This window comes from Capricornis sumatraensis, chromosome 6 (genome assembly GCF_032405125.1).
Source record: "Capricornis sumatraensis isolate serow.1 chromosome 6, serow.2, whole genome shotgun sequence".
NCBI lineage: Eukaryota > Metazoa > Chordata > Mammalia > Artiodactyla > Bovidae > Capricornis > Capricornis sumatraensis.
The window spans coordinates 100,339,246-100,366,722 of NC_091074.1; the positions used below are offsets into that span (position 1 = coordinate 100,339,246).

The 27,477-nt window shown below is 40.6% G+C and overlaps 1 protein-coding gene across 1 annotated transcript; it reads left to right on the forward strand.

Annotated features, from left to right (window-relative positions):
- Positions 1-26,822, forward strand: RNF20 (ring finger protein 20). Its single transcript, XM_068973805.1, has 20 exons — positions 1-70; positions 1,132-1,286; positions 6,488-6,655; positions 6,775-6,922; positions 7,075-7,257; positions 10,072-10,190; positions 14,709-14,855; positions 15,035-15,112; positions 15,543-15,662; positions 16,787-16,966; positions 17,861-17,996; positions 18,315-18,436; positions 18,561-18,931; positions 20,160-20,277; positions 20,860-21,009; positions 23,325-23,537; positions 24,092-24,217; positions 24,376-24,516; positions 25,216-25,317; positions 25,622-26,822. The coding sequence occupies exons 2-20, from the start codon at positions 1,158-1,160 to the stop codon at positions 25,796-25,798; spliced, it is 2,928 nt and encodes a 975-aa protein (XP_068829906.1). The 5' UTR covers positions 1-70; positions 1,132-1,157; the 3' UTR covers positions 25,799-26,822.
- Positions 26,823-27,477: the final 655 nt, after the last annotated feature.

The following is a 27,477-nucleotide window of genomic DNA, read 5'->3' on the forward strand; positions in this document are numbered from 1 at the left end:
GAGGGCTACGTGGACCTTGGTGAATAACTGCTCCGCGTTCCACTCCCGGGCGGCGCAAGTTGGAACTCAGGTTAGATCTCGGCCAAGGGCGGGACGGGACTCAGCGGGCAACGGGTATCCCCACCCTCTTCCGCTCCAAGGCCTCCCTCTCCCGGGCCTGTAATTGGCCTCTCCGAAGGCTGGGGTCCTTGGCCCCTCTGGAGTCGGATTGAGGCCATTGTCCTCCTCCTCTCTCTCCAGGCGAGGTCCCACTCAGGTTGCTGCCACCGATACCCTTCTCCTGGAGCTTCAGTTGGAAGCGGAGTTGTGTGTCGTCTCGGTGATGGCAGGGCTGATACCTTCAGTAGCAAAGTGCTTTAGCATCTATTCCGCTTCTTTTGAGCTCCGAAACCTTGGGAGGCAGAGACAGTATGTGGTCACTTGCATTGTGCATATCAAAAATTCCTTTCCAAGGCAGCACGGCTCTCTAAGAGTTAGTACTGGGATTCACACCCAGATCTAGCTTCTCTAGGGTGACACAAATTAGTGGGGAGAGCGTTTAGAAATAGGGAAACTGCAAATATAAAAAGGAGAGTTAGCATTGCTGAGTGCATGCTTCGTGTTCGGCCTTATGCTAAAGTCTTTCTGTACTTATTCATTCCTTATGAGGAGCATAGGAAGCATATACTGTTGTTATTTCTGCTTTAGGAAATTGAGGCTCAGAGATGATATATGGCTTGTTCAGTATTAATAAAGTAGACATCTCCCAGGTCTCTTCCAGCTCTCTGATTCTCCCAACACTGTATAATTAACTGATTTTCTATATTTCTAAATTAAACAATATTTTCAGATGTTGGCATTTCAGGAAATGAGATGCCTGAAAATTTTCTAAGTTTCTTCATCCTTTGCCTGTTATCTTGTATTTTAGTAGCATCCTATTTAGAACTTTGTAGTTCTGTAAATTCAGCTGCGACTCTTACTTCACAATTTACTTTTCTCTTTCCAAGAGGAACCTGAGGATCATGTTGCTAAGTGTGAAATTAATGGACCCGGGTTAAAGGATTGACAGGAAAAGTTGCTAGTTTTTACATCATAGATCGACTCTAGTTGCTCTCCTTGCCTATCTTACCTAAGATTTTTTTTTCTCTCCAGGAAAACAGCTATCATCTTGTGCCACGATGTCAGGAATTGGAAATAAAAGAGCAGCTGGAGAGCCTGGCACATCTGTGCCTCCAGAGAAGAAGACAGCTGTTGAAGATTCAGGGACCACAGTGGAAACAATTAAACTTGGGGGTGTCTCTTCAACGGTATGTGGAAATAATGCTATGAGAGTGTGCTTTTCTTCTGTCAGTTGCAACCTAGAAATAATAATTATGGAAGCCTTTTGGAGTAAGAGAAGTTGATTTGAAAAGAAGAGGGAGATAAAACAGCTAAAAGTAGATGAAATGATGTGTTGCTCATTTCTGAAAAAGAAATATAATGACATTTGATCTTTGTTTTTAAAAGTATATTCATATTCTTTGAAGAGTCTGGTGCCAGATTCAGCATTGATTGTAGTTATTTAGCAGTGGGAAGCTATACACTGATTTTTCATTCACTGGGAACTAAGGGGCCAGGTATTAAGAGGCAGTGTAGCAAAATCAGTCATTGAGAGAGTGCCTTCTTATTTTCTTGTCTGTAAAATGTAATCATAGTATCTACCTCATTGGGGTTTTGAGAGGAGGAAATGAAAGGGTTCCTGTTAAGGAACATTACTTTTTAACATGGTAAGTACTCAGTATATGTGCTCTATTCATAGTTTTTATTGGGCCAGATATTGTGTCTATAATGGTGAGTGAAATAGATATCTTCCTTATTGTTATGGAGTTGTCAATTTTTTTAGACAGTTATACACCAAAAACTTATAGCAATGTTATATGTCCATTAGACACCATAATAAACTCACTGTAATAGGTAAGGCGTCTGTATTTTGGAACTTAACCATAGGGATATGGTGTAAAAATGGTTACATTTGTATAGCCTACAAAACCATATCTACTTTTTGAAATTGAGGATCAGAGAGTAATAGGAACATTCAGAGTAAATTATTGATGAAGCATTGTTTCTGGGTTTGCTGTCTGGGATTCATCAGCCTCCTGTTGCCAGCAGGTGATTTTGTCTTGGCACTGTCTCACATCATGCATCTGAGGGACATTTTTTCATTCAATAAACATAAATATTTGTTGAGCATCTGTTATTTGCCAGACACTGTGCTTTACACTAAGGACAGCTCCTGGACTTCAGTTTGTAGGTTGGCACTGAGAAAAGAACAGACTGTTATGATAGAGTGAAAAATGGGCTCTTCCCAGAGATAACTACATATGCTAAGGGATGCACAAAACACGCATTCCAGAGGCAGTAAGGAGCCACTGGAAGGTTTTAAGCAGGGAAGTAACATGCTCTGACTTAGGTTTTGAAAAAAGATTATAAGGGAGCTAAGTTTATAAGAAGGAGTTCAGTTAACAAAATTGTTCCCTCATTCCTTGTCTTTCTCCTCCCTCCTATTCTTCCTGTCTAAGGGTGGGGAGCTGGGGCAGGTATCCACTGATCCTGCCCTAGCTGGTTGACAGTTGCCCTTGAAGGCAATAACTTCTCTTCTGCACTTCAAGGTTTCTGTGGTAAACCAGCTGAGATTGTGGAACAAAAAACTTTGAGACTGCATGGTATGCTTCAAGTGGGAACACTGGTGGTGTGACTGGAGCTGTCCACCAGAGCTGTGCTGAAGTCTGGCATAGGATGAAAAAGTGTCTGCTATATGTAGAAGACTGTTGCAATAATCTTGATGAAGGATCACAGTGGCTCAGGCCATTGTGAAGATAGTGTCAACATGATTTTGTTCGTGGATTGGATGAAGGGTATGAAAGAAAGGAGGCAAGATGAGCCCAGGATTTTAGAAGTATGGAGTTTTCACAAGCTGAGCTAGGGAGGTATATGAAAGGAGCAGATTTTGGGGAGCTGTGGGGGAGCAGTCATAAGTTTGATATTGGACTATAAGTCTGAGGTATTTGTTAGACCTATGAGTGAACAGGTAGTTGGATGAGGTGATCTGCAGCCTGTGGAGAGGTCTCGGCTAAAGCTGAACATTTCTGAAGCATTGTAGATGGAATTTAAATCCATGAGACTATAGGCTCTCCTGTAAGGGACAAGCATAGATAAAGAAGTCTGAGAACCGGGCCCTGGAGCAGCAACACTTCATGTCAAGGAGATGAGACGAGGCTGACCAAAGAGGGGCCGCTGAGGTAGGAGGAGAAGAGGGAGGGCGGGATCCCAGAGGCCAAAGGAAGAAAGAGTTTCAAGAAGGAGTTGATCAGGGGCTCCTGATGGGTTGAGAAAGGGGAGGACTGAGACTTTAGATTTAGTAATAGAAATTACACTGGAGACTCGACAAGAACTGCATTGGTGGACTGGTGGCAACGGCAGCCTGATTACAGTGAGCTTAAGAGAATGTGTGAGGGGAAGAATTAGGGGAAAGAGGTAGAGATGTTGCTTTGGAGGAGTGTTGATGTAAAGAACCAAGAAAATGGGACCTCAGCCCGAGGGAAATCGGGGGTTGAGGGAAGTTTTTGTTTTTTGTGTTTTTAAAGTAGGAAATATGGCATTTTTATTTATTGGTGAAATGATTTGATAGGATAAATTTGATCCTGGAGGAGAGCATGGCTGCCTATTCCAGTATTCCTGCCTGGAGAATCCCCATGGACAGACGAGCCTGGTGGGCTACAGTCCATGGGGTCACAAAGAGTCGAACACAACTGAGCAACTAAGCATAAACTTGATGATGTAGGAGAGACAGAAAGCAGTTACTGGTTCTGTTCTCTCTCTTCAACAGAAGAGAGAATGTAATATAACGCACAAGGCAGGGATGGGGCCTTAACTAGGAGAGGAACACAAGGGATGTGGGTTCAAATATAAGTAGGTCAGTAGTTGGGCTTGTGGGTAATAGATGTGGACATGCTTTTCTGATTGCTTCTGTTTTTTTTCAGTGAAATCAGAAGCAAGACTCATCTGAGAGTGAGGATGGGGGAGAAAGTTTTGGAGGTGTGAAGAGACAGGAGAAGGTACGAAGTAGTCATCTTGAAGAGAGAATGGACTAGAGAGATGGGGTAGAGTTGCTGGACAGCACTGAGAACCCACTTGAGTTTAAACTAAGGCCAGTCAGCATGGTGCTTTATTTATTTATTTATTTTGTTAGTCACATTCAGCTTCATGGATATAGGTGGAGAATTGGACACTACCAAGGTTGGGGTTTTTAGCAGGCACATATAGAATAAGGGAGAAGGTTATAAAACAGTGTGACTAGTCACGGAATTTAAGTTTGATTAAGAAGGAAGCAAGGGAGTAAGAGGAGTGAAGGTCGTAGGTTTAGGATGAAGGTGTAGGACCATTGGAGTGTAGATCCTGGAGTTGCTGAAGAGTGGATGGAGTCAGAAACCTAGAGAGAGTGAGCTACAAAATTGTGGAGAATGAGGTGTTGGAAATTGAGTTTATAGAGAACATCCAAGTATAGCTAAGTCTAAGACTTAAGACTAATTAGGAGTTTGGTGGCCGAGGGAGCTAAAGGACAAGATCATTGGAGGAGAGGAGGTCAGGTTACAGGATCTGAGATTCAAGAAAGATCGTCTATATGGGAATTGAAATTAGTAAGACGTACAGCATGAGTAGGATTGGAGAGAGTGATGACATGTCAGGTGCTAAATCTTCAGGAAATGTGGAGAAGTGACGTGGGCATTTGTAGATGAGTGCAGCAAGGCAGGGTGGTGGGTGGTCCAGACCAGTGGCATGATCTGCAAAGCTAGGAGGTTTTAGGGAGCAAATAGTGGCTTAGAAGTGGCAGTGGAGAATAAGGAGGACACCTGCCTGTCTCCAGGCCCAGGGCTTCAAAGGGTGTAGGAGAGAAACAACCACCACTGGAAAAGCCTGTAGGGAAGCAATGTTCTCATCCAGGTTTCAGGTGGAGTAAGAAGGGGAAGGTGATATTCAGAAAAGTTAAAGATGTCATTTATTAATAGTATTCATAAGCTGGTACATTTGGGAAACTGTTGACTATTTTGGTGTATCAAGAATGTTTAATCAAATAGAAAATTAAAGGGAAACATGAAATTGGTGCTCTAATAAATGATTCTTACTTTAAAATAGTCATTAATTTCTAGGTAAAGTAAAAGCATAATCCTTTCAACAGGCTGTTTCTTTGCCTGAGGTTCTTCCTACCTACTCGCTACCCCCCCGAACCCCTATCAGTTTCTCCTCAGAGAGAGGTTAAAAGTCCTGAGAGGGGTACACTGTTATTGATCGAGTGACATTTTTGCAGAAACAAAAGAGAGCCTAATCCTGAGCACAAGTTGAGGTTTTAGAGTATGGGCATAGGTTGGCAAACTGTGTGAATGGATCTAGGAGATGGGGAATTGAAGAACTTTCCATCTGATGGCTTCTATTTTCTCTTTAAAATAGGAAGCAAAGTCATCTGCTTAGTGTGATTTGAGAGCAGATAGGGTTTCGTAGTTTGACTCTGCTTCGATGTAGAAGCTAGTTCACTTGTTAAAGAAAGAAACATTTTTGGACAAATGATGAAATCTGTTCAGGTTAGAACTCACTTTATAAAGGTGCCAGTCTCTCTAGTTAAATGACCTTATCTAGAAGTCTCATCATACTGGGTGTAGGAATGGAGGAGTCCAATATGTGGATTGATTCAGACTGGGGTTTGTGTGCAGAAATAGAATAAAAAGATTAAAGGTCGAGAACTTGAGGAGCCCAGTAAGCTGGAGTGTGAAGGAATATACAATAGGGTATAGGCAAGGTATGGGAGATAGTGGAGACAGAGGAGAAAGGAGAAAACTCAATATTTTGGAGATCCAGATGAAGCCTAATATGTTAGGATAAGGTCATGAGGTATCCAGGAAGATATCAGGGAATGGAAGATTCAGGGAATGGGAAGTTGGAATTAAAGATTTCAGATGTGGCACAGTTCCAGATATGACAGAAATCTAGGCTATGGCTTTTGAAATGTCTAGCACAGTGATGGAGGTAGTCATTGAAGTTAAGGAATTCAAAATGCTAACAGTCTAGATGCTAGAGGATTAGATGGCTCGTGCACTTGTGGACATGTCCAAATGTATATTGAAGTCACTAGATGTAGTGACAGGGACTGGGATACAGAAGAACTTGGTTGGCAAAGTCTTGGATGAATGAAGAGCAGTCCTTAGGAGACAGATGACTGACTGGGGTAGAGGGTGACCTGGCTGGATGGTGGAGCCTCCCAGTAGCAGTATTCTGTATGTGTACATGTGACTAGCACAGTGAGCTGAGGTCAAGATTCTAGTGTATTTGTGTATATCATTTTTTCCTCCAATCGTAACAGACATGTATTTCTTTCTTCTGCTGTTACTTCTTATCCACTTATTAGCCCTTGTTGAGTTTAACAGCTGATATGTTTAATTTCTTTATGGAGATTAATAAGATTGGTTTCCTGGGGCAGGAGGAGTTAGACATTCGAACACTGCAAACCAAAAATCGCAAACTGGCAGAAATGCTGGATCAACGGCAGGCCATCGAAGATGAACTCCGTGAACACATTGAAAAACTGGAACGAAGACAGGCCACTGATGATGCCTCACTATTGATTGTCAACCGGTACTGGAGTCAGGTAGTAGCTTGTTAATTTACTCCGGTTTTGGTTTGAGCATTGTAGTTCTCCTTAGCCTTCTCTTTATTTCCAAAGTTGCTTCCTTTTGTATCTTCATAACTGTACCCCCTCTGCTCTAGTTTGATGAAAACATCCGTATCATCCTTAAGCGTTATGATCTGGAGCAAGGTTTGGGAGACCTACTCACAGAGAGAAAAGCCCTTGTTGTGCCCGAGCCAGAACCAGACTCTGATAGCAATCAAGAACGGAAAGATGACCGGGAGAGAGGTGAGTGTTCGTGACAAGTTTACTGCTGCATGCTTTCTGGGTGTTTGAAGCAGGGCTTCGCTTTGAGGCTCTCCATCTGAGGGGAAAAAGTAGATTTTGATATTTGCAGTTTTATAATTTTAGGGGCTTCTTTTTTCCCCCTGTGTCCTCAGGGGAAGGGCAAGAGCCAGCTTTCTCTTTCCTTGCTACTTTGGCCAGCAGTTCCAGTGAAGAGATGGAATCTCAGCTGCAGGAGCGCGTGGAGTCCTCCCGCCGAGCGGTGTCCCAGATTGTGACCGTCTATGATAAACTGCAAGAAAAGGTGGAGCTCTTATCACGGAAGCTGAACAGTGGAGGTGAGGCAAAACCCAAGAGACAGGGAGGAGAGGGGGAGGAATAGGAACTCACCTTTGTGTGTGAGTTTGTAGTTTTCAAACTTACACATTATTATTATTTTCAAACTTATATCTTTACTTTTAATTAAACGTCTTAAAGTCAGTTTTAATCTGTTCTTGTTTTTTTTGTTTTTCTGTTATCTCTTGTTATTTTCAAACAAAGTTGGCTCAGGTTTTAGAATTGTTAGATCTCAATGTTTAAAAAGGTAAAACAAGATACATGAATGGAAAAATGTCTATTTGAAATAAAACTTCTATTTTATGTTACTATTCAGGGTTAATGCAGAAACTTACATTTGTATAATGTAGTTAAGTACTTGTGTAGCTAGGTTGCATCTTATTAAATGTCCTTTAAATAATAATCATGGTCTAGTTGTAATATTTTAATTTCTCTGATTATCATTAAGATGTTTAACCTTTCATTTCTGAGAGAGATATTTCAAATATAATGGAGGTTGAATCACTGGCTGGGAAAAATAAGAATTTTCTTACTCTGTAATTTTGTGTTTAAAGATACTTAGGCCAAGTTAATCAATAGAATTAGAAGGAGAGGCATATTAAGGACTTGGTAAAATTTTGTGGTCAAAAGTTTCTTTGTTTTTCTAATAGTGTGTTTGTGTGTTTCTGTATTTTATTATTTATAACGGATACTTGTTTTAAGATATGCAAATCAGAAGTCACAAAAGTCCTCCCATCTTACTTTTCCAGAGATAGCCGTTGTAAATAGTATTCTTTGTGTCCTCCCAGACTTTTGTGCTCATATGTTATATATACCTTGTGTGTTCCCAGCTATGCCTCTTGGTGCCTCACTCTTTGTTTCTCGATTTTCTTGCCCTGTTTCTGGTGTCTAGTTGGAGCTTATATAATGGTGAATGAATGGCTATAAATCTTCCCTGTCATCTAATGTAAGCTGAGTTGTATGTTACTTCTTTCTCCCTTAGCTCTACTTGAATAGTTAGGAGGTATTATTTAACAATATGCACATGGATATCAGACAGAATGACATATGCAGAGGCTGTGTCATTGATAAACTTGATTTTATAAATGAATATCAAGAAAGGAATTACTTTGTTTAAAAAGGAACTGAAAAGAGTAGTGGATTAAATGGTACTTTAAAATTATGCCTTTTGATGGCATGCATTTTAAGGTAGAGGTCAAGGTAAAAAGTAAAAACATTCAGTACAAGTTACAAACTGCTAAGCTGCTATTATTTATAACATGAAAGATGGTTGCCATTGATTAGCTGAATGTTCTAATAGACGAAGATGTGTGAAGTGTGAATTGTAGCAACAACTCTAACTTTTGGCTGTTCATTTTCCTCTCATGCTTATTTGGCGCTTGATTCAATAGAATTGCATTTATCAGCTTGTTTATTAAGTCCCTAAATGTTTATTGAGCTCTTATTATATTTTGGGCCCTGTTCTCAATATCTTAGGATATTAAGAGGACTAAAATTCAGCCCCAAGTTCTTACCTTAGGTTTTAAATCAGAATCACTCTTGAGAGTTTTTGGCACATACTGTTTTTTGGCCCTGCCCATGTGTATTCTTATTTAGTAGGTATAGGACGAGTCCTAGGTAAGTATCTAATTTTAAAGGTTCTCCAGGTGATGCTGACAGGTAATCTTGGTTGAAAACCATGAAAACCACCACATGACTGACCTGTGTAACATTTCTAAGAGTGATGCCAGTTTTACTTCCTGATAACTGTCTCTAGGGTCAGTATATCACCCGAGAGTATCAGGTCAGTATCACCTGAGAGGATTTCAGCTATAGTATTTATGACTCTAATTTTAAACATACTAGTTTGGTATGTTAAGTTCTATAGGTGTACTTCCTTCTTTGTAAATAACACTATACATTTCAATTCTTGAGTCTCCAGAGTACATCTAGCATAGTATTCCAGAATATGATAAGTAATCCTATGTTCTTGTCTTTATTCTTCATGATTTTATAGATGCCCATTTGAACAGTGAAATTGCTGCTCTCTGCTGTGCCCTTCCCTTCTCTGCCAATAGGGAGAGGCTTCATGTCGCTATTAGTGAATACTAGGAATTTGTGATCGGAGAAGGCGATGGCACCCCACTCCAGTACTCTTGCCTGGAAAATCCCATGGACTGAGGAGCCTGGTAGGCTGCAGTCCATGGGGTCGCTAAGAGTGGGACACGACTGCGCGACTTCACTTTCACTTTTCACTTTCATGCATTGGAGAAGGAAATGGCAACCCATTCCAGTGTTCTTGCCTGGAGAATCCCAGGGACAGTGGGCTGCTGTCTGTGAGGTCGCACAGAGTTGGACATGACTGAAGCGACTTAGCAGCAGCAGCGGCAGGAATTTGTGATAGCCTTAGAAAACAGAATTTTACTACTATTAAGTCTGAGACTGATTAGAGATACTCTGTCTTGTCTACAAGTCTAAAATGCAGTTTTTGGGGGTGACCGTTCCTTATCTGAATAAAGTTATAGGACCCCCTCCATTTTTTTTCACAAGGCATTTTGGTTTCATAGAAAGGGATGGGCGTTAGGTGACCTTGCCTCTGTCTACCTCTGCAGAAGCACAAGGTTGACTGATTTTCTTAAGCAAGGGCTTTAATAAGGACTAAGCCCTCTAAGCAAGCCTGGGTACTTAATCTGTCATGGGAAGATCTTAAAAGCCAGCTATTTCTTGAAGTTTCCAGGAAAGTGAAGTGAGCTCGCACGTGAATACTTTCTCGGGATAGACAGTTGTAAAACGTGACACCTTAGCTGCTAAACTAAAGTACAGTTCTTCTCCCTCAGACAATCTGATGGTGGAGGAAGCGGTGCAGGAGCTGAATTCCTTCCTTGCACAAGAGAACACAAGGCTCCAAGAACTGACAGACCTCCTTCAGGAGAAGCATTGCACCATGTCTCAGGAGGTACCTGACCAGAAAGCAGGTGGCGGTTTCCAGTGGGCTGTGCCAGGCGTTGACTCAGAGTACTGAGTGCTTTAAAGGTCACCTTACTCTGGAAAGCCTGCTTTGATATTTTGAAGGGCAGGTTAAAGCAACCAGCTCTGAGAAATCAAAACCCGAGGAAAGGTTAAAGGGAAGGAAGAAATGAAATGTTTCTCCTTGACTTTGTTTAAATAGACATTATAGGATTTTAGTTTTTAGGAAGAATTGCCATCATGAAGTTTTGCAAAACAACACACCAAACCCTCAAATATTAAATTAGTCCAAAAGACCATGTACAGTGTTACTGAGGAATGGGTTGGTAGAAATTTATCTGAGAAAGGAACAGTAAGAAATACTGTATTTATGATGATCTGTGAACTTGAGAAATGTGGGTTTTTAGTCCAAACTTGGACACACATAGTGCCATAAGCAAACTGTGTCAAGATTTGGGTGTTTATTTATGTAAAATGACTGAGACAAAGCGGTGATAAGCCTTGTTTTGAAATTTGACCTACCTTAGTTGGGCCACCCAACTCTTATGCTTATAAATTAATAGTTACCATGTATTTAGTGCCTGGCACTTAGGTACTTTATGAGTGTTATCTCCCATGGTCAAATAGCTCTCATCTTATGGCTAAGGAAACACTTTCAGAGAAATCGGTGACTGGTCTGAGGGCATACAGCCAGAAAGTGATTGGACTGTGATTCAGATGTCGGTCTGTTTAACTTTAAAGCCCATGTTCTTCATTATACCCTGTTTCTGAAACTCCAGTGCCAAGGTACACGATGGGCTGGTTGCATGGGAATTACCTGGAAAGTTTAATAATATTTCTCATCAGCCTTCAAAGGGGTTGTAGTATCAGTTCAGTTCAGTGACTCAGTCGTGTCCGACTCTTTGTGACCTCATGAATCGCAGCACGCCAGGCCTCCCTGTCCATCACCAACTCCTGGAGTTCACTCAGACTCACATCCATCGAGTCAGTGATGCCATCCAGCCATCTCATTTTCTGTCATCCCCTTCTCCTGCCCCCAGTCCTTCCCAGCATCAGAGTCTTTTCCAATGAGTCAACTCTTCGCATGAGGTGGCCAAAGTACTGGAGCTTCAGCTTTAGCATCTTTCCTTCCAAAGAAATCCCAGGGCCGATCTCCTTCAGAATGGACTGGTTGGATCTCCTTGGAGTCCAAGGAACTCTCAAGAGTCTTCTCCAACACCACAGTTCAAAAGCATCAATTCTTTGGAGCTCAGCCTTCTTCACAGTCCAACTCTCACATCCATACGTGACCACAGGAAAAACCATAGCCTTGACTAGACGGACCTTTGTTGGCAAAGTATTGTCTCTGCTTTTCAAAATGCTGTCTAGATTGGTCATAACTTTTCTTCCAAGGAGTAAGCGTCTTTTAATTTCATGGCTGCAGTCACCATCTGCAGTGATTTTGGAGCCCAAAAACATAAAGTCTGACACTGTTTCCACTGTTTCCCCATCTATTTCCCATGAAGTGATGAGACCAGATGCCATGATCTTAGTTTTCTGAATGTTGAGCTTTAAGCCAACTTTTTGACTCTCCACTTTCCCTTTCATCAAGAGGCTTTTTGGTTCCTCTTCACTTTCTGCCATAAGGGTGGTGTCATCTGCATATCTGAGGTTATTGATATTTCTCCTGGCAATCTTGATTCCAGCTTGTGTTTCTTCCAACCAGCGTTTCTCATGATGGACTCTGCATAGAAGTTAAATAAGCAGGGTGACAATATACAACCTTGACATACTCCTTTTCCTATTTGGAAACAGTCTATTGTTCCATGTCCAGTTCTAACTGTTGCTTCCTGACCTGCATACAGATTTCTCAAGAGGCAGGTCAGGTGGTCTGGTATTCCCATCTCTTGAAGAATTATCCACATTTTGTTGTGATCCACACAGTCACAGGCTTTGGCATAGTCAATAAAGCAGAAATAGATGTTTTTCTGGAACTCTCTTGCTTTTTCAATGATCCAGCGGATGTTGGCAATTTGATCTCTGGTTCCTCTGCCTTTTCTAAAACCAGCTTGAACATCAGGAAGTTCACAGTTCACATATTGCTGAAGCCTGGCTTGGAGAATTTTGAGCATTACTTTACTAGCCTGTGAGATGAGTACAATTGTGCGGTAGTTTAAGCATTCTTTGGCATTGCCTTTCTTTGGGATTGGAATGAAAACTGACCTTTTCCAGTCCTGTGGCCACTGCTGAGATTTCCAAATTTGCTGGCATATTAAGTGCAGCACTTTCACAGCATCATCTTTCAGGATTTGAAATAGCTCCACTGGAATTCCATCACCTCTGCTAGCTTTGTTCGTAGCGATGCTTTCTAAGGCCCACTTGACTTCACATTCCAGGATGTCTGGCTCTAGGTGAGTGATCACACCATCGTGATCATCTTGGTCGTGAAGCTCTTTTTTGTACAGTTCTTCTGTGTATTCTTGCCACCTCTTCTTAATATCTTCTGCTTCCGTTACGTCCATACCATTTCTGTCCTTTATCAAGCCCATCTTTGCTTGAAATGTTCCCTTGGTATCTCTGATTTTCTTGAAGAGATCTCCAGTCTCTCCCATTCTGTTGTTTGTCTCTATTTCTTTGCATTGATCACTGAGGAAGGCTGTCTTATCTCTTCTTGCTATTCTTTGGAACTCTGCATTCAGATGCTTACATCTTTCCTTTTCTCCTTTGCTTTTCACTTCTCTTCTTTTCACAGCTATTTGTAAGGCCTCCTCAGACAGCCATTTTACTTTTTTGCATTTCTTTTCCATGGGGATGGTCTTGATCCCTGTCTCCTGTACAATGTCACGAACCTCAGTCCATAGTTCATCAGACACTCTATCTATCAGATCTAGGGCCTTCAATCTATTTCTCATTTCCACTGTATAATCATAAGGGATTTGATTTAGGTCATACCTGAATGGTCTAGTGGTTTTCCCTACTTTCTTCAGTTTGAGTCTGAATTTGGCAATAAGGAGTTCATGATCTGAGCCACAGTCAGCTCCTGGTCTTGTTTTTGTTGAGTGTACAGAGCTTCTCCATCTTTTGCTGCAAAGAATATAATCCATATGATTTTTGTGTTGACCATCTGATGATGTCCATGTGAGAGTCTTCTCTTGTGTTGTTGAAAGAGGGTGTTTGCTATGACCAGTCTATTTTCTTGGCAAAACTCTATTAGTCTTTGCCCTCCTTCATTCCATATTCCAAGGCCAAATTTGCCTGTTACTCCAGGTGTTTCTTGACTTCCTACTTTTGCATTCCAGTCCCCTATAATGAAAAGGACATCTTTTTTGGGTGTGAGTTCTAAAAGGTCTTGGTTGTAGTATAGTGGTGCTTATAAAGAAACTGGATTGTAGTAAAAAAAAACAATAGTATAACTTTCATGTTTTAAGGTATAAACTAGGTGCTGCCAAGATGAGAAGGTCTTCCTTGACCAGCCCTTCCCTAACCTTAGCGATACTAAGCTGGAGAGGCACAGTGCTTTGCTCAGCTGACCTCTTGTCCATGATGGCTCTCATGGCTGGCTGTTGATACAGCCTGTCAGCTAAGAGCTCTCCTCAGTCGTCCACTGGAGTGTTGCCTCCCCATCATGGCTGTTTCAGGGTAGTTGGACTTCTTATGTGGCAGTTGGCTTCTCCTTAGAGGAAGAGAATTAGTGTTTCCAGAATACCAGGTGGAATCTGCATGGCCTTTCAGACATCTTGAAGTTATGTAGCATCATTTCCACTGGGTCACCAAAGTTGACCCAGATTCAACAAGTGGGGACATTGACTTCACCTGCTGTTGGGAGGACCGTCAAAGAATTTTGGAGCCATATTTTAAAACTAACACAAGGATATGCGTAGATTGATGTGAAAGGTATGAGTTTGGTGTTGAGAGTATTAAACAGCACTAGCTATGTATAGCTCCTAAATAAGCAGAGAACAACATAAAGTTTTGTATCTTTATAGCATCTAATTCTAGATTGCCCTGGGGTCAGCTTGAAAAAGGGAATGGAAGTTTTCCTTTAATTCTCTTTGGATTGTCATTTGTGGGAATGTGGGGAGGGAAGGTTGAAGGTAAAGATAACTGCCTTTTCTAAATAAATCTTTGAGTTTTTATCTCCTAAAATATTTTTCTGGTAAAACGAAGGATGTTCTCTTTTACCTCTTAAAAAACACATATTTTCTGATGGGCTTGTGGTCTGTATAGGGAAATGGTGCTTCTCAGAGGTAGAAAAATTACTAAATCTTAGGTAGTCTTTTCCTTGTGAGAGTTCTTAGAGACTTCTACAGTTTTCTTGATTGTGACTAATCCAGAACTGTTGAAAGAACCTGTGATTTCAGTTTTATGCTCATATGTTGGAAAGAAAGGGAAGTATCTCTTACTTAAATGTTTTCTATAATGATACAGTAAACGGTTAATTCTGTGGGATTTGGGATTTAAGGCATTCCTTTTCTAACTTGGTCTTATTTTCGGTATATTTTTCTGAACACCTGTCTTTGGGATGTAGTTTTCCAAGTTGCAGAGTAAAGTGGAGACAGCTGAGTCACGAGTGTCTGTCCTGGAGTCCATGATCGATGACCTGCAGTGGGATATTGACAAAATTCGAAAGCGGGAACAGCGACTTAACCGACACTTAGCAGAAGTCTTAGAACGGGCAAGTGCTGTTTTATTCATAGTTTGAAGACTGGAATCATTTTAAGGAGTCTACTCAGAAGGGATGGGCTTGGATAATATCAATAGTACTTGAGGACAAACAGGCTTCTTTGAAAGTACTTTGCTTATCAGACTAAAATTCTAGGGTCTCTCACTAAAGAATCTTTGTCTTCTCCATAGGTAAATTCAAAAGGTTATAAAGTGTATGGTGCAGGGAGCAGTCTCTATGGTGGCACAATCACCATCAACGCCCGGAAGGTAAAATCAGCGATGCCCTCAGAATGTGTTTTTTTGACCTGGTGTCAGGTATTGCCTTAGGCTTTCCTGCTGTCTCAGTGGTGGGCAATCCGCCTGCAATGCAGGAGACGTGGGTTTGATCCCCGGGTAGGGAAGATTCCCTGGAGAAGGAAGTGGCAACCCACTCCAGCATTCTTGCTTGGGAAATCCCTTGGACAGAGGAACCTAGCAAGCTATACTATAGTCCAAAGGGGTTGAAAAAGTCAGACACTACTTAGCATCTCAACAATAGCAGCAGCAGGTGTTGTTAGGTACTTAGGATTGTGTTCACAAGTAACAGTGTGGGTTTTTACTAGAAGAGTGGATCAGTGGAGATGGAAGCTTAGGAATGGGAATGATTTAGAAATTCCTTTTCTTTAGTCTCATTTTGCTGTTTCCTCCTTTTCTCCAGTTTGAGGAAATGAATGCGGAGCTTGAGGAGAACAAAGAGTTGGCTCAGAACCGTCACTGTGAGCTGGAGAAACTTCGGCAAGACTTCGAGGAGGTCACTTCACAAAATGAAAAACTGAAGGTAGGAGACACAGCTCTCAGGGGCAGTAAAGTAAAACTTCTTGCTGATAACCTCACATTTATGAAGTGTAACATAGAGCATCATAATTTATGAGGGAAGAGAAAAATAGAAGTTTTGTTGCTGTATCTATCTATTCAATTATTTAGTTACTTAATATTTATATCCTGCCATGTTCTGAAAAGGATTTAAAGCAGCCTTCAAAGGTACATTGACTAAATCAAAGTGCTCTAATGTAGGACCTTGGAGAAAAATGAGGAGTAGGGTAAAATAGGGTGATGATCCAAAATGGATTTTTTAAATGGGGCTTGTATACAAGACATATGCAAGAAGCTTATATGTACTTTCTTCTGGCCACTCCCATGTCAGTTCTGCCAGATTGTACCACAGGATTCAGCCCTGCAGTTTCTAACTACCAAAACAGAGAAGGAATTGTGGTCAGTGATTCTGACCACAGGATCAGATGGTCAGTTGATTTTCACACCTGCCCATTAGAATTTTCTCCCATGGTTCTTGGGTGGAAGGAAATGGATTCCTAAAGTCTTCCCACCACTCTTTCAGTCGCAACCACTTGTCTTTTATAATTCGATACGTTTCTAAGTAGATATATGCATAAAGATGTTTGAACTGAAAAAATGAAAAACAGAACACAAACAGCCCGAGTTGAATCTGTCGAAGTGTTAGAATAATTTAACAGTTGCTTAGAAGAAGCATAAGTATTTTTGATACAATATCAAAAGTATTTTTCTCTGTGACTATCTACAAAGAGAACAGATTAGAGACCAGTGTCCTCAACTATCTTCTTAAAACAGATATCCTGACAAATTTCATAGTGCTCTTCCCTGTCCCTAGATCTGACTGATTTCTTCTAGTGTCCTTGGACACATAGTGTACACCATGTATCAATTAGGACAGTCCTCAGGTGGAAGAATGCAGGCACCAGGTACTACCTCTTGGAGGATCTAAATTGATTTGGGGTAGATTCTATGTAACCAGAGGAGTAGGTAGATGTATTTCACAGAGTTTGCCCCAGATGCACAGGACATCAGAGGGTTTAAGAGTTTTGTTTCCCTGGCTAGCATCCTAGATTCTGCTTCTGACTTTTCTTTCCTTCGGGCACTCCTAAGGTGGAATTACGGAGTGCAGTGGAGGAAGTGGTCAAGGAGACTCCAGAATATCGCTGCATGCAGTCACAGTTCTCCGTGCTGTACAATGAGAGTCTACAGTTGAAAGCACACTTGGATGAGGCTCGGACCCTGCTTCATGGCACCAGGGGAACCCACCAACGTCAGGTTGAGCTCATTGAGGTAACAGCCTAGCTTTTCCTTCTATGTATAAGCTTTCTCCCTCATAAATTTGATAATTTTACTCTTTTTTGCTCAGTTAATTTTTTATTCATTCAGCAAACATTTATAGAGTGGCTGTAGGTCTTTACTGTGGTAATGGTGGCTATCCTGCTGTCAGGGATCATACAGTCACGTGGGGAGAGTAGTATCCAGTAGAATGCAGTGTGGTGCAATAGAGCATGTCCAATACAGAAGTGATAAAGGAGTGATAAAGGAGTGACAGCAGTGATAAAGGAGCATCTGATTAGACTGTGGACCTGCCCTGATTCCACTTGCCAAAGCGGAGTGTGAATCTTAAGGATACATACAAGCTTACTGGTAGATAGAAAAAGGAGAAAGGTTTTAAAAAAATAGTTTAGTGTGGCTGAAGTCTTATGTGCGTGGGGCAGAACCGTGTATAGAAGCTGCATGGCTATGTAAACAATTTTTCTTTAAGGCAGAAACTTTCATTTATGTGTTCACTTCTGCATTTTCCTTAGCCTTTAAGTTTATGTTTCTGGTAGTTGGTCATTTACTATATGTCTGCCAAATGAATTTAATATATCTTACTTGACTATTGATATACTGTTTAATTCTTTAGTTCTCCAACTAAATTGTAATACTCTCAGAGTTAGGAGCCATTTCCTGTATTTCTTGAGTCTCCTGCCAGTTCTCAAATCAGTATTGTGCAGCTCTCTGGTACTCACTAAGTGTTGATTGAATGTATTGATTAAATTGGAATGAATCCCTCTTTTCTTGATATTTTCTTTTTTTCTTCTTAGACCCTTACAGGTCAAATTTAGGAAACGTAGTCCTAGAACATGGTGACATTGCTTCATTTTGATAAGAATGTTTGGTTTCTTTTCCTGTGTATAGCGAGATGAGGTTAGTCTTCATAAGAAGCTGAGGACGGAAGTGATCCAGCTGGAGGATACACTGGCCCAGGTCCGCAAGGAGTATGAGATGCTGAGGATAGAATTCGAGCAGACCCTTGCTGCCAATGAACAAGCAGGTACCGTTACTCCGGCTTCACCCTGCAGCTCTGCTGTACATGCCTTCCTTGAAAGACAGCGTGGTCACCAGGATTTTTAGTACTAACTGGAGCTCAGGAGTCCTAAAGAACTTGAATTCTGCATTCATTTTGGTGTTCAGACTGGGTGCTTGTGTTTTAACTCAAGTTGGTCAGCTTTGTTTCCATCTTCCGAGAAGGAATCTTCCTTTTGACAATTCTTCCTGTTTCTTGGAAGTCCCTCATGTGTTCTGCACTTTCTTTCCTCGTGCCTTTGTCCTTGTCCCAGTTCTTCCTAACTTTGCTGTTGCTGTATTTAAGGCCCCATAAACCGGGAGATGCGCCACCTCATCAGTAGCCTCCAGAATCACAACCACCAGCTGAAAGGGGAGGTCCTAAGGTATAAGCGGAAACTGAGAGAAGCCCAGTCTGACCTGAACAAGGTAGTAATCAGGAGGAGCAGGATAAGTATTATTTACAGCTAAGTCTGCAAAGCCATCTTGGGGTGAGGAGAACGGTGTGGTCACCATAAGTGTGTGTGCTGCTTTCCTTCCTCTGCCCTCCCAGACTCGGCTGCGCAGTGGCAGTGCCCTCCTGCAGTCTCAGTCCAGTACTGAGGACCCTAAGGACGAGCCTGCAGAGCCAAAACAGGATCCTGAGGACTTAGCCGCCCAGTCTGCTGCATCGAAGGCATCTCAGGAGGAGGTCAACGAAATTAAGTCCAAACGCGATGAGGAAGAGCGAGAACGAGAAAGGAGGGAGAAAGAGAGGGAGCGAGAAAGAGAGCGGGAGAAGGAGAAGGAGCGAGAACGAGAGAAGCAGAAACTAAAAGAGTCGGAAAAAGAGAGAGAGTCTGCTAAGGATAAAGAGAAAGGGAAACATGATGATGGAAGGAAAAAGGAAGCGGAAATTATCAAACAATTGAAGATTGAACTCAAGTAAGAGCAATGTTTTTAGAGTAACTGTTTCTGACTCTAAAGTGAAGGTTAGGACGTTGTACTTGAATGATGGCATGGCTTATTCAATAATTGTAATATTTTCATTGTAACCAAGTGTACAGTTAATGTGATCTCAGTTCTTGATCAAGTGGACAACTTCAGTGGCCTGCATGGCTGTTGTATAGTCCGGTTCAGTGATCAGGTCTCAGAAAACCCTGTTGTTTCAGCCTTATTCCTCATGAATCAAATTAAGGAAAAGGATGTCACAATTGAGATAATACTCATGAGAATTGTTGGACATTAACTACTGCTGTTTACTAGATTTCAGCAAGTTGTTGGCATTCATTATAATTTAAATTATAATAGGTGGAATATGTATGGCTATAACTTGAACAGTATTGATCTCTTTGCCTGATGGTGAAGTAATTTGTGTATATATCAGATCATTTAAAGAGGTTTCTAGGAAGTTTACTGCTGCAGTCACTGAAACAGTAAGACAGACCTTTGAGTCAAGAAACACTGCCATAACCTCACATATCACCCCCCGCTTCCTCCTGCACAACCAGGAACTTTGCTGGTAGAACTGGTTCCTTCTTGCTCTGCATTGGTCATAGTTGAGTCTTTATTGATGTTTGGATTGGAGGGACTACTGTCCTCAAAACGTTCAAAAAGGACTGTTAAGAGGTTTGAAAGTTTAGTAAGATAAAGTTTTAGTCTTTAACTGATGATTAATCACTCAACTGTCAAATCTAGGATTAGTGGTATATTTTAAACTGAATTTTCTCCTTTTTTTCTTTTTTCCTCTTGCTGTCTTTGAGGCAGAGTTGTTGTTTTTGTTGTTTTTCTCAAGTGTGGTATCAGAATCATCTGAGTGATTTACTTAAAGTACATTCTTGGACCGCATCCCAGACTGCAGAATCTCAGTTTCTAAGAGTGGGTCCCCAGAACTTTGCCTGTTTAAGAAGTGCCACAAGTGCTTATCTTATAACTTTATGGTGGTGAATTCGGTCTGAAGAGAGAAATGATTCCTTTATACACCTTACTTTTCTATACTTTCTGAGTGTGTCCAGAAGTCTCTTAATAGTCTTTGCAAAAGTTTTATCTTTTAGATGTGTTGTATAAAGTGTAAAATAGAACTGTTTAAGATAATTTGCTCAATTCAAAATTCCCTTGATCTGATGCCCTTTGTTTTCTCATTATACCATTCCTCTCCACCACCTCATCCTAGGAAAGCACAGGAGAGCCAAAAGGAGATGAAACTGTTGCTGGATATGTACCGCTCTGCCCCAAAGGAGCAGAGAGACAAGGTTCAGCTGATGGCAGCAGAGAAGAAGTCTAAGGCAGAGGTAACCTGGTCTGACGTTAACTATCATTCTGATCGAAATCTTTGTTTGTGGGATTTTCCTTTACACTTCTGAAGGTTGTAGTTTCTTTATCTTTAAAGTTAGTGTTTAAAACTTTGCAGCATTGTCTTCCCTTTAGAAGACTATCTAAAATAGAGATTTCCAGATTTTTCCATCAGACAATTATGGGGAATAGGAGTAGCCTTTTCAAACTTTTTGCTCCCCTATTTGCCATATGAATCATGGTAATACTGACTTTCTTCTTCTGATTACTTTTGGAAAGAATGCCTTATGCTTTTAAAATTTGGGAGCCTAGAAAAAAAGGGTGAAATTACTGTTTTAAAGGAAAGAACATCTGCAGTTCTCCAGAATGCTGCTTATAGAAGCATGTGATATTGGAATGGAGTGGTAATAAAGCAGGGCTGTGATGTAGCACACTGATGTATCATTTGCCTCCTTTCACAGTTCTGTAAAGGTTCTTTTGGTGTTTATGGGCCCTCTATCTGTGCACAGATTTAATTGATTTTTAAAATTGTGTGACAGCTTTTTTGTTTTTCTTTTTGTGTGATTCCTTTCCTCCTGTAGTTGGAAGATTTAAGACAAAGACTCAAGGATTTGGAGGATAAGGAGAAAAAAGAGAATAAAAAAATGGCTGATGAAGATGCCTTAAGGAAGATCCGGGCAGTAGAGGAGCAGATAGAATACCTCCAGAAGAAGCTGGCCATGGCCAAGCAGGTGGGCTTACTTTCTTTATTTAATGAGCTTTTTAAAGTAAGTTTTGCTTTTTAAGTAAGTAATTGACAGTGAAATTTATCCTGTCATTCCAGTTTGGTTTTTTTTTTGGTTAATATTTTTTTCCTTTTATGTATTTGCTTGTTTGTTTTTACATTGAAGTCTCTCATCATTCAGTTACTTTGTTTGGTGTATTTGAGAAGAAGGAAATTTACTCTTATTATCACATGGATAGCCAGTTGTTCAGAAACTGTTTATTGAGGAATCTGTCCTTTTTTTGCTGATCTGGAATCAGGGGATGTAATGAATATATACAATTTTATACACATTATGGTTATGTGAAACTAAGAAATACATGTTCCCCCAATAGTTTAGAAATAAATAACTCATATGTTAACTGTGGTAGTCTCTGAGTCACAGCACTGTAGAGACTTGTCCCCTTCTCAAAGGAATGTATATTTCTTTATTTTTAAGTCCCAATGAATTTACTAACATACCAGAAATGGTTAGAAAAATCAAAAATCTGCATAAATAGACTGAAGTACACATAGGTGTTTAATATGTGTGAAAAAAAAGAGTTTTAACTCAGCAGAATAAAGGAAGATAATTAAATGTGGTAGGGCAAAAACATAATAATATTGGAAAGACAGTGGACATATATTTGAACACTACGTATTCTAGGATAACTCCCAAATGGAACATATATGTATGTTATATAAATGTATATATATAAACATATATGTATGTTATATATTGTGCTAAAGAAATCTATAAAAGAGCCAGAAGAAAACAGATAAGTTTTTTTTTTTTTAAATTTGAAGTGGAGAAGACCTTTTTAACTATTAATAAAAGCTTAAAAAAATGAAAGAGTGGTAATTTTGACTTATGGAAAAAAATCACAGAAAAATTCTGCTTGGCGGCAAAGCCAAAGGATAAATGACAAACAGGAAAAATATTTCTAACTCTTCACAAAAAGGCTTATCTTTTTAATATACAAAAAATTTCCCCAAAAATGATAGGGAAGGAAACTCAAAACCCCAATAGAATAGGCACAGGATATGAATGGGGCTTCCCTGGTGGCTCAGCAGTAAAGAACCTGCCTGGTAATGCAGGAGATGTGGGGTTGATCCCTGGGTTGGGAAGATTCCCTGCAGAAGGAAATGGCCACCTACTCCAGTATTCTTGCCTGGGAAATCCTGTGGACAGAGGAGCCTGATGCTTATAGTCAGATACAACTTAGCAACTAAACGATAACAACAACAGAGATATGAATAATTCACAGAAAAATAAATGGCTCGTAAATGTATGAAAAGATGCTCATAATTTATAATAAGATAAATGTAGACTAAAACTGTTTTTGTACACTGTTCTGCATCTATCAGATTGTTATGAAACTTAGATGTTTTCAGTATGTTGGAAAGTTTGTAGATTACAGTTAGTATTATAATTGTGGAAAAGTATGAGAAAATATGAGATTGTATGGTGGAAATTTTCTTACCCAACTCCTACTTGATCAGTTTGCTAGGTAACAGTTTGTATAATTTTTGTCTGCCTCAGCTCACTTCAAATACAGATGAACTAGTGAGTATCAGGGTAATAATCAGTGCCAGTGGTTTCAGATAACAAGGCTTCTGCTCTATTCCTCAGTTCAAGTTCAGTTGCTCAGTTGTGTCCGACTGTGACCCCATGAACTGCAGCACGCCAGGCCTCCCTGTCCATCACCAACTCCTGCAGTTTACCGAAACTCATGTCCATTGAGTCGGTCATGCCATCCAACCATCTTATCCTCTGTCGTCCCTTTCTCCTCCTGCCCTCAATCTTTCCTAGCATCAGGGTCATTTCAAATGAGTCAGCTTTTCACATCAGTTGGCCAAAGTATTGGAGTTTCAGCTTCAGCATTAGTCCTTCCAGTGCACACCCAGGACTGATCTCCTTTAGGATGGACTGGTTGGATCTCCTTGCAGTCCAAGGGACTCTTAACAGTCTTCTCCAACACCAAAGCTCAAAAGCATCAATTCTTTTGCGCTCAGCTTTCTTTATAGTCCAACTCTCACCATCCGTACATGACTACTGGAAAAACCATAGCCTTGACTAGATGGACCTTTGTTGACAAAGTAATGTCTCTGCTTTTTAGTATGCTGTCTAGGTTGGTCTGTATTCCTAGGGCTAATCTAGTGACTAAGAACTAAGCTTCTTAAAAACTGTCTCTCCCTGTCACTTGATTATTTCCAGATTAATAGTCAGCATGTTTAATTTCCTGTGTGCACGTCTTTGGAGTTAGAAGATTTTATTAAAATGAAGGTTCTTTCTTATTTTAGGAAGAAGAAGCTCTCCTCTCTGAGATGGACGTCACAGGCCAGGCCTTTGAGGATATGCAGGAGCAAAATATCCGTTTGATGCAGCAGCTGAGGGAGAAGGATGATGCAAACTTCAAGCTCATGTCAGAGCGTATCAAGTCCAATCAGATCCATAAGCTGCTGAAAGAAGAGAAGGAGGAGCTGGCAGACCAAGTTTTGACTCTGAAGACTCAGGTAACTAGAACGAATAAAGCTTTCCAGAATCCTGTTGAAATAGAGCATTTTTTACGTGAAAATACATGTAAAAGTATGATTATTGTGGCACTTTTTATATAGTAGGAAAAAAACCCCTAAAAACTAATGTATATGATTAGGGTATTGGTAAATAAATTATACATTCATACAGAGGAGTACAAAGAGCTGTTTAAACAAATGTGAATCTGCCAATATAGAAAATTGTCTAAAATATATCACTAAGGGATTCATTTGTTTATGCATTTTGTGTTAAAAATGTGTATGTCTTTTGTGTGTGTGCCGTGTATCTTAAAAACTTCTGGACAGCTGCATGAAGAATGGTAAGAGTGGCTATGTGATTACCTCTGACTGTTAGGATGAGAAATTGCCATAGTCTTGCGTGTAATTCAAAGGGTTCATGGATAGAATTAGTATTAGCTCGAGATTTCTAAAGAGTTTCTTTTATGGATCTGTGGATTAACAGAGCTTGGTCAGTTTTTTTTCCTCTCTCTCTCTTTCCCGTTTGTGTTAACATGCTCCTTTCTTTTTCTGAGGTTGATGCCCAGTTACAGGTAGTGAGGAAACTGGAGGAGAAGGAGCACCTGTTGCAGAGCAACATCGGCACAGGGGAGAAGGAGCTGGGCCTTAGGACCCAGGCCTTGGAGATGAATAAACGCAAGGTACGATGGGTTACTCCGGGGTCTAATGTGATGGTTAGTCTTCGGACCAACAAATAAGTATGACACTGGTGAAATTGCAGGTTCGCTTTATTCCTTGGGCTTGGGTTCATATTTTTTCTCACTCTAATAAGAGGATGTTACTTATACATCCCTCATAGGCAATGGAGGCAGCCCAGCTTGCAGATGACCTCAAAGCACAGTTGGAGATGGCTCAGAAGAAGCTACATGATTTTCAGGATGAGATTGTAGAGAACAGTGTCACCAAAGAAAAAGATATGTTCAATTTCAAACGGGCCCAGGTCAGTTGTTTTTTCTTCCCTTTTTGCCTTTTAGGGGTTTTCTGGACTCTGAAGAGACTTGTTTTTAAGAGTCACTGATCTGTTGTATGTAATTTCCTACTTAACTCCTTGAGTGACAAGACAGAGTCTGTTTTCTTCACTGAAAATTATCCCTAAAGCCTATCATGGTGCCTACCATGTAATGGGTGTGGAATCAGTACTTATTTTTTTAAATGAATGAGTTAGTGAAATCGTAAAGAATTATCAGTAAAACAATTTAGAGTATTTTAAAGTTCTACAATTTTTCTGTTTTTTGCATATCTACTGTTTCTTAGGATGTCTTAGCTGTAAATCTGTAAATTTCAATCCAGTCTATCTTCTGCTTAAAATTAATTGCCTTCAAATAAAGTGGCCTATCAAGTTTTTATCATTTTCCTTTTTAAAAAAAATTAATCACTCTAAACTCTTTGACTGGATTTTCACAGAACTGAATTGAATACACTTAGATACAACTGAAGTTTGGTGATATGATTATGGTTGCTTGCTCCGAAACTAAAGAAAATAGTTTGTCATCTGTAATTCTCTACATTCTTAGAAGATAATTAGACATGAAAGGACAGAAAGTCCTTTCTTTCTATAGCAGAAGTTCAAGTTGGAGCCTTTAATTTTTCTCACAAACGGCAGGTCTGAGGGAGTAACAGTTATGCTCTCCCATCACAGGAAGACATCTCTAGACTTCGAAGGAAGCTGGAGACCACGAAGAAACCAGACAATGTACCCAAATGTGATGAGATTCTGATGGAGGAGATTAAGGACTACAAGGTTAGAAAAACTGCTTCAGTGATGTGTGTGTCTGTCTGTGTGTGTGTGTGTGTGTGTCTGTGTGTGTGTGTGTCTGTGTGTGTCTTTGTGTGTGTGTGTAGGCCTACTAACAAATTAGAAGAATAAATACTGACCTTCTTTACGTGAAAGTAACCAGACAATGGTTTATCCTGGTAGTGGGGTGGGGGGTGGTGCTATTATTATCTCAGTGCTCTGTGGATTTTCTTACTGTTTGCTTCTTCGTGAGCCATTTGGGTCATAAACCTTTATGGTTGCTCTGACTCTGATTCCTTTTTTTTCCTAGGCACGCCTGACCTGTCCATGTTGCAACATGCGTAAAAAGGATGCTGTCCTTACCAAGTGTTTTCACGTTTTCTGCTTTGAGTGTGTGAAGACCCGCTATGATACCCGCCAGCGCAAATGTCCCAAGTGTAACGCTGCCTTTGGTGCCAACGATTTCCATCGCATCTACATAGGTTGATCCAAGCCAGGAGAAGAAGAGGGGCAGGCTCCACAGGCACTTAGTCATCAACCACCGAGCTGCTGCCTCCCCTCGCCTTGACTGTCATCCTCAGGGCAGTGCTTCTGTCAACTCCCTTTCCTTCACAGACTGTGTCCAGGTTCTCCTCGCTAATACTTCGATGACTTCGGCCGGGGGAAAGGATTGGTAATGCCAGTCTTGGGTTTTAGAATGAATTAGAAACAAACAACTTTTGTCTTCCCCACCTGCTTTATTTCCTTTTTTTAGACTTTTCAACGCCTTCTTCAGGCTCCCTGTGTAAGCTTGGGTTGTCCATTCCTCCTGAAGAAGTCAAATTGGTGTTTTTGGCACCGAGAAAGAAACAAGGAAGAGTGGAGACGTGTGGCTGCTTGCAGTGGGTGGTGATCTTTTAGAAATAAGCTATCTGCAGGTCTGAGCAGTACTTGATCTAAACTTCTTGTAAACTTAGATTATAAAATGGTATCATCATGCTCCTTATTCCTGTTTGAAGCCTTAATGAAATTTATGTCCAGGATGAGTCAGCCCATCTCCTAGCTGAGTTCACTAGCTGAGTAATTTGTTAAGATCAGCTGGCTTCCTTGTTACAGTTATTTAAGTTTTGAATGTTCTGCTCATCAGTGTCTTTAAATTTCTTGAGGCCAGAATGATTTCAAATACTATAGCCCCCTTTCATCTTATAATGAAATCAAGATGGGAGAGGCTGGGGCACAGGACTGAAATGGTGAAGAGATCCAGTGGGTATTCTGGGAACTTGATGCAGAGAGGCCTTGGTGAGCTATGAATTACTCTCATCTGCCTCTCCACAGGGGTGGTTGTGACTCCTGTTTTCAGAAGATTCTATGTAATATTTCCGTAGGACTTTATACTCCTGCACAAGCTTCAATTAAAGCAGGATTCAGTTTGCTTTTGTGTTCATGTTTTCCTTTGAAATTTTTATATTTGTCATTATTAGTTGATTTTATACCTGCTGTTTTAGAATTAAATTCTTTAGAACAGAAATAATCAACTGAGATTAAAAGACTAGCTGTGTTTAAACTATTTAGTTCTCTGATTAATTGAAGTACTTTTCTCCCGGTTGTTTTATTGGGATTGTTCTGGGGAAGGGTTATGCCTAAAAGATGGTTTATTTGACTGTTTAGTTCTCTTCCATAGTTTGTTATGGGAGTAGGAGATTATGATTTATTTGCCGGAAGGTATCAGGCTGCCTGGCACTTTAGTTTGAGAGTTCTTGAATGACAAGTTTTATGGTAATCAGCAAACCAGAGGTTTTTTTATGTCTCTGGTAAGGGGCTATGTAAAACAGATCCCTTCTCGATCACCACATGTCCTAGAAGATGGGTAAGGGCAAATTCCATGTCCTTTTGGGTCACTACCTGTAATCAGCAGGACTTGTGATTAGTTCCAGACTCATGTGGAATGGATTAAAAAGTGAGCCTGAGGAATTTTACAGCGTCGTCAAAGAGGTCATGGAGCCCCTCAATCTCCCCACGCCCCTCCCCTACACACACACAGAGCCAGAAGGAGGTCCAGCCCTGCTCGTGGATACACGGTGCATTTGCATTCATTAATAGGGTACTTTCCCCTTGCTGTTATCTTATAGAGCAAGTGGTAGCATAAGTTTGTTGGAAGGAGAGCAAGATGACTTACTTGGGCAGCTA